Source organism: Strongylocentrotus purpuratus, unplaced genomic scaffold, assembly GCF_000002235.5.
Source record: "Strongylocentrotus purpuratus isolate Spur 01 unplaced genomic scaffold, Spur_5.0 spur5_scaffold_6, whole genome shotgun sequence".
Lineage (NCBI taxonomy): Eukaryota > Metazoa > Echinodermata > Echinoidea > Camarodonta > Strongylocentrotidae > Strongylocentrotus > Strongylocentrotus purpuratus.
Genome location: NW_022145612.1, coordinates 46,551,590 through 46,559,218, shown reverse-complemented (window position 1 = coordinate 46,559,218; position 7,629 = coordinate 46,551,590). Strand labels below are relative to the sequence as shown.

Here is a 7,629-nt window from a genome sequence, read left to right as displayed (position 1 = left end):
GGACCAGCGAAGCACAAACGCACAGAGTTTCAAAGGCAGAAACTATATCACGACTCGATTATCACAACACGACTTAGAACTAGACTAGGCGTAAATAGTCAAATCTGACTGAACGCCATAAAATATAACCAACAACAACAACTCTCCCTGGTACGTACACGTACGTGCAGCCCGCCCCAACTTGTTAGGGTCAGCGTATACTTGCGTAGAGGGCGTTTCACCGTGAAGCCTTTTTCAATGACAAATGACAAAAATCAGTGACAAATCTGCTGAAAGCCAATCAGAAGCAAGGTTTTCAGTAGCTTATAAAAAAAAACTGTCATTTGTCACTGATGACAAATTTTGTGAAATGCCCCCGGCCAGGACTGCCAACATTAATTTTGTAAATCCCCCTTTCGCGGGGTTTTCGCTGGAGACCGGCCCCCTAAATCCGGAACACTGCTCAATGTACCCCCTATCTATGATATCAAGATATTTCATAACCCCCTTTTAAAATCTAATCTCAGAAGTCCAAAGACACGGAGAGAGAGAGAGAGACGCCTCGTTTTTAATATTTTATAACCCACTTTTTAAATTTCTCAGGAATACAAAATCAAAGAGAGAAAGAAAAAAAAAACACGCCTTTTAAAGGAAACCTCCGAATATATTGTCAAATACACCCCCTTTTTTAAAAACAATTCTCGGGCCGGTCTTTAATTTTTGTCACGCGAAAAGTGGGGGGGGGGGGGGATCTGCAGCATGGTTTATTTGAACATACGTATACAGCCTCGATGGTGAGAATATTAGCATGCCCTATTCGGTAGGCTATTAATCAATTTGATCAATGCCCCTGTCCTATGTGTATTTTGCAGCTGGAATGGCCGGGGGGGGGGGGGGGGGGAGGCCGCCGGTGCGGGATTGAAGAGACAGCATGCCCCTGCTGGGTGTTAGCATGGAAATGCTCTTCTTTATAGCGATCTTCTCCAACGACGAACAGAATACTCAGCAGAGCAAAAATATACAAACAAGGCTCCGATAGTAATAAATTAAGAATATAACATGTATGACGATCGATGGTTCTACCTGACTGCTAATTAAGAAAGCGAGCATAATATGCTTGTAAAACAATTAACTAGGGACCGACGCACAGTGGGCCAGGGAGGAACCAAAGTGCGCCAAAATCCATTTTTGGTGATTTATTTTTTTCAATTTTTTTCTTGCCCAGTTGAAAGGTAATACATTGAGGAATACCTCAGTAAAATATTTAATTCCGGTATGCACAATAAGGGTATACATTTACTCCTTCAAACAGCAAAATCCTACATAATTATTTTATCCTACACAGTTTTAGTGCAAAAGTGACTTATTTGTGGGTTTTTTGGGGTCCGCGGCTGAATCATGAAGGATTCGCGGTCAGAACACTTGTTCTGACACCCACCGCGGATCAAAATAAGCACATTTCGGGGCAATGTTGCAAGGAAAACGGCTCTAACATAATAACGGGCAGAATCGGGCAGCCAAATCTGGTATTAACTTAAAGCTTAGACATCAGAGAAAATGTTGGTAATATAATTTAAGCGGAAATCCTTGGAAATCCAAACATTTCCTCTGGATTTATGAAAAATAAATCCCCCAAAATGAGTTTTGGCGCACTTTGGTTCCTCCCTGGCCCACTGTGCGACGGCCCCCCGACGGCCAGTGTCTTTCCGAGGCCGACTTGGCAATGAGGATTAAAGTGTGTGTGTGTGTGTGTGTGTAATCGGGTTTTTACTGAATCGTTGCGAAATTTTCGGCCCGATTTATAAATGTTAAAACACCCCCCTTGAAAAAATCCTGCGTACGCGCCTGTATATAAATATATAATTATAATACATCCCACACCCACACTCACATCCCACGTAAAAACCACACCTCCAAATGTGACATTATAAGAGCACGTGACCGGTATTAGAATTATGGTTTAATTGCCGACTTAATTTGGCTTTCACGTGTATAGGCACACACTCATTTCTAGTATACACACACGATTACTATTATCAGGGAAAGATTTCTCCACACATGGGCAATACCAACACACAAACAAACGATCATCTTTTCATTGACAATATCACAAGAATCTAAAGGGAATAAGTTCAGAATACCATTCGGACATCATGCAAACACCACTCTCTTTCTTTCTCGATGTAATTTAACCAAGACATTGTAGAGACAAGCAAGGAAGCTAAAACATTGTTGATTGTACATTTTTGTGAAAGAATCTTTTATTTCAGATATGTATACAATTCTTTTGATTAGAAATTATTTGCATATCATTGTAATATTAAAAAAAAGATAATAGAAGTCTAAAAAATAACACGGCACGCACGGTCTGACGCCAAATCATCGGAAAATGTCCCTCTCATTAACAGTTTATGTTGTATCTGCATCTCTGATTCATTTCTTGTCCATATTATAGGCAGTCATCCTCTGCGAGATTTTGATACCCGGGTCATCTTTGATGCGACAAGGTGAATTGTTGATTGAAGCTTTGTTGAAAGAGCCCTTCTGAAACTTCGTTTACGTTCAAAGATCTGCGATGAATCTTTGGGTGAAGTGACATCAGCGGGACATAGTAAGGACAGGCATCTCGTAAAGATTTGTGCGATCGAGTTCTCTTCTTTGGCCGAGCTTTCTACGTGATATGTGTTCCATTGACAAAACATAAGTTCTGCCTCAGCCTTTCCAACTTGTCTCTTTTCCAGATCGTTCTTGTTTGCCACGACGACGATGGGCATTCCGGGGCCTCTCTTTTCCGCTATCTCGTCGCAGGTTGCAAGGGCTTCGTGGTAGGACAAGATGTCGTCAGTTGAATATACGATGACGAATATATCACCGTTGTTGAGGGCCAGTTGATGCATTGCAGGAAACTTAAAGCTGCCACTGGTATCAAGAATTTGAAGATTAACTTCTTTGCCATCGTAATCGATCGGCATTTCAAACATATCTTCAATGGTTGGGTTGTATTGCTCTGAGAAAGTCTGACTGACAAAGCGTCTGATGATTGCCGACTTGCCGACCTGAGCCGCTCCGAAGAAAACAAGCCTCTTTGCCATAACTGATGATGATTTAGATGGCATAGTGATATAGCTGAGTAATAATAAGTAAGTAAGGTTGAAATTATAGAGCACTGGCTATAGAATATAGGCCTCTTGAAATCTGAGAGCTCGTGTGCACCTTTCTGTAAGAAATTAACCTCATCATCGCAATACCTCTCCTTTTATACAAGTCTGATCAAGATTGATGCGAAGACAATATTGTATGCTTCTATACTTAGAACAACCAATAGACAACCAGTGAAACCCTACTTTTATTATTTCGTCGGTGCATGGTTTATCATTAGAATGTAGGCTTAAGTTGACAACGGAATTAGGACTGCTACTTTATGAGGTGAAGTTTTGCGCATGCGTCCCGTCGGGATCATCTCCCTTGTCCACTGTCTGAATATTTGGTATCACTTGCTAATCTCCCTGGTTGGCCAAAACAAAGAAAACTCAAGTGACATCATGCTTAAGCAGTACACTGTGGCATCCGAAGGATTGTCGCTCAATGTACGTATAGCAGCCTAGCAGGATTGGTCTGCTACGCCCCCCCCCCCCCCCCCCCCATTATGCAGCAGTGGACCAGACGCACAGAGTTTCAAAGGCAGGAACTATATCACGACTCGATTATCACAACACGACTTAGAACTAGACTAGGCGTAAATAGTCAAATCTGACTGAACGCCATAAAATATAACCGACAACAACAACTCTCCCTGGTAGGTACATGTACGTGCAGCCCGCCCCAACTTATTAGGGTACGCGTATACTTGCGTAGAGGGCGTTTCACCGTGAAGCCTTTTTTCAATGACAAATGACAAAAATCAGTGACAAATCTGCTGATAGCCAATCAGAAGCAAGGTTTTCAGTAGCTTATAAAAAAAACTGTCATTTGTCACTGATGACAGGTTTGTGAAATGCCCCCGGCCAGGACTGCCAACATTAATTTTGTGAATCCCCCTTTCGCGGGGTTTTCGCTGGAGACCCCCCTAAATCCGGAACACTGCTCAATGTACCCCCTATATAAAGATATTTCATAACCCCCTTTTAAAATCTAATCTCAGAAGTCCAAATAGACGGAGAGAGAGAGAGAGAGAGAGACGCCTCGTTTTTAATATTTTATAACCCACTTTTTAAATTTCTCAGGAATACAAAATCAAAGAGAGAAAGAAAAAAAACACGCCTTTTAAAGGAAACCTCCGGATATAAAGTCAAATACACTCCCTTTTTTAAAAACAATTCTCGGGTCGGTCTTTAATTTTTGTCACGCGAAAAGTGGGGGGGGGGGGGATCTGCAGCATGGTTTGTTTGAACATACGTATACAGCCTCGATGGTGAGAATATTATTATGCCCTATTCGGTAGGCTATTAATCAATTTGATCAATGCCCCTGTCCTATGTGTATTTTGCAGCTGGAATGGCCGGGGGGGGGGGGGGGGGAGGGCGCCGGTGCGGGATTGAAGAGACAGCATGCCCCTGCTGGGTGTTAGCATGGAAATGCTCTTCTTTATAGCGATCTTCTCCAACGACGAACAGATTACTCAGCAGAGCAAAAATATACAAACAAGGCTCCGATAGTAATAAATTAAGAATATAACATGTATGACGATCGATGGCTCTACCTGACTGCTAATTAAGAAAGCGAGCACAATATGCTTGTAAAACAATTAACCAGGGACCGACGCACAGTGGGCCAGGGAGGAACCAAAGTGCGCCAAAATCCATTTTTGGTGATTTATTTTTTTCAATTTTTTTTCTTGCCCAGTTTAAAGGTAATACATTGAGGAATACCTCAGTAAAATATTTAATTCCGGTATGCACAATAAGGGTATACATTTACTCCTTCAAACAGCAAAATCTGACATATTCACAGTTTTAGTGCAAAGGTGACTTATTTGTGGGATTTTGGGGGTCCGCGGCTGAATCATGAAGGATTCGCGGTCATAACACTTGTTCTGACACCCACTGAGGATCAAAATAAGCACTTTTAGGGGCAATGTTGCAAGGAAAACGGCTCTAACATAAAAACGGGCCAAATCGGGCAGCCAAATCTGGTATCAACTTAAAGCTTAGACATCAGAGAAAATGTTGGTAATACAATTTGAGCGGAAATCCCTGGAAAAAAAACATTTCCTCTGGATTTATGAAAATTAAATCCCCCATGAGTTTTGGCGCACTTTGGTTCCTCCCTGGCCCACTGTGCGACGGCCCCCCGACGGCCAATGTCTTTCCGAGGCCGACTTGGCAATGAGGATTAAAGTGTGTGTGTGTGTGTGTGTGTGTGTGTAATCGGGTTTTTACTGAGTCGTTGCGAAATTTTCGGCCCGATTTATAAATGTTAAAACACCCCCCTTGAAAAAATCCTGCGTACGCGCCTGTATATAAATATATAATTATAATACATCCCACACCCACACTCACATCCCACGTAAAGACCACACATTCACCTGTGACATTATAAGAGCACGTGACCGGTATTAGAATTATGGTTTAATTGCCGACTTAATTTGGCTTTCACGTGTATAGGCACACACTCATTTTTAGTATACACACACGATTACTATTATCAGGGAAAGATTTCTCCACACATGGGCAATACCAACACACAAACAAACGATCATCTTTTCATTGACAATATCACAAGAATCTAAAGGGAATAAGTTCAGAATACCATTCGGACATCATGCAAACACCACTCTCTTTCTTTCTCGATGTAATTTAACCAAGACATTGTAGAGACAAGCAAGGAAGCTAAAACATTGTTGATTGTACATTTTTGTGAAAGAATCTTTTATTTCAGATATGTATACAATTCTTTTGATTAGAAATTATTTGCATATCATTGTAATATTAAAAAAAAGATAATAGAAGTCTAAAAAATAACACGGCACGCACGGTCTGACGCCAAATCATCGGAAAATGTCCCTCTCATTAACAGTTTATGTTGTATCTGCATCTCTGATTCATTTCTTGTCCATATTATAGGCAGTCATCCTCTGCGAGATTTTGATACCCGGGTCATCTTTGATGCGACAAGGTGAATTGTTGATTGAAGCTTTGTTGAAAGAGCCCTTCTGAAACTTCGTTTACGTTCAAAGATCTGCGATGAATCTTTGGGTGAAGTGACATCAGCGGGACATAGTAAGGACAGGCATCTCGTAAAGATTTGTGCGATCGAGTTCTCTTCTTTGGCCGAGCTTTCTACGTGATATGTGTTCCATTGACAAAACATAAGTTCTGCCTCAGCCTTTCCAACTTGTCTCTTTTCCAGATCGTTCTTGTTTGCCACGACGACGATGGGCATTCCGGGGCCTCTCTTTTCCGCTATCTCGTCGCAGGTTGCAAGGGCTTCGTGGTAGGACAAGATGTCGTCAGTTGAATATACGATGACGAATATATCACCGTTGTTGAGGGCCAGTTGATGCATTGCAGGAAACTTAAAGCTGCCACTGGTATCAAGAATTTGAAGATTAACTTCTTTGCCATCGTAATCGATCGGCATTTCAAACATATCTTCAATGGTTGGGTTGTATTGCTCTGAGAAAGTCTGACTGACAAAGCGTCTGATGATTGCCGACTTGCCGACCTGAGCCGCTCCGAAGAAAACAAGCCTCTTTGCCATAACTGATGATGATTTAGATGGCATAGTGATATAGCTGAGTAATAATAAGTAAGTAAGGTTGAAATTATAGAGCACTGGCTATAGAATATAGGCCTCTTGAAATCTGAGAGCTCGTGCACCTTTCTGTAAGAAATTAACCTCATCATCGCAATACCTCTCCTTTTATACAAGTCTGATCAAGATTGATGCGAAGACAATATTGTATGCTTCTATACTTAGAACAACCAATAGACAACCAGTGAAACCCTACTTTTATTATTTCGTCGGTGCATGGTTTATCATTAGAATGTAGGCTTAAGTGAATTAGGACTGCTACTTTATGAGGTGAAGTTTTGCGCATGCGTCCCGTCGGGACCATCTCCTCGTCCACTGTCTGAATATTTGGTATCACTTGCTAATCTCCCTGGTCAGCCAAAACAAAGAAAACTCAAGTGAAATCATGCTTAAGCAGTACACTGTGTATCTATGTGGCATCCGAATGATTGCCGCTCAATGTACGTAGCAGCCTAGCAGGGTTGGTCTGCTACGCTCCCCATGCAGCAGTGGACCAGCGAAGCACAAACGCACAGAGTTTCAAAGGCAGGAACTATAATATCACGACTCGATTATCACAACACGACTTAGAACTAGACTATAGGCGTTAATAGTCAAATCTGACTGAACGCCATAAAATATAACCAACAACATTAACTCTCCCTGGTACGTACTCGTACGTACAGCCCGCCCCAATTTTTTCAGGGTACGCGTATACTTGCGTACGCTCAGGAGGGCGTTTCACCGTGAAGCCTTTTTTCAATGACAAATGACAAAAATCAGTGACAAATCTGCTGATAGCCAATCAGAAGCAAGGTTTTCAGTAGCTTATAAAAAAAAAACTGTCATTTGTCACTGATGACAAGTTTTGTGAAATGCCCCCGGCCAGGACTGCCAACATTAATTTTGTGAATCCCC

General features: G+C 41.7%; 2 protein-coding genes across 2 annotated transcripts; both read right to left on the bottom strand.

Moving 5' to 3' along the window:
- Positions 1–2,208: 2,208 nt before the first annotated feature.
- On the bottom strand, positions 2,209–3,177 carry LOC115919389 (GTP-binding protein Di-Ras1-like). The gene has a single exon (XM_030973041.1). It carries the CDS (start codon positions 3,093–3,095, stop codon positions 2,439–2,441), a length of 657 nt encoding a protein of 218 aa, XP_030828901.1. The 5' UTR covers positions 3,096–3,177; the 3' UTR covers positions 2,209–2,438.
- A 2,638-nt stretch (positions 3,178–5,815) lies between these two features.
- On the bottom strand, positions 5,816–7,122 carry LOC115919359 (GTP-binding protein Di-Ras1-like). The gene has a single exon (XM_030972934.1). The coding sequence runs from the start codon at positions 6,700–6,702 to the stop codon at positions 6,046–6,048; it is 657 nt and encodes a 218-aa protein (XP_030828794.1). The 5' UTR covers positions 6,703–7,122; the 3' UTR covers positions 5,816–6,045.
- Between the last annotated feature and the right edge of the window lie 507 nt (positions 7,123–7,629).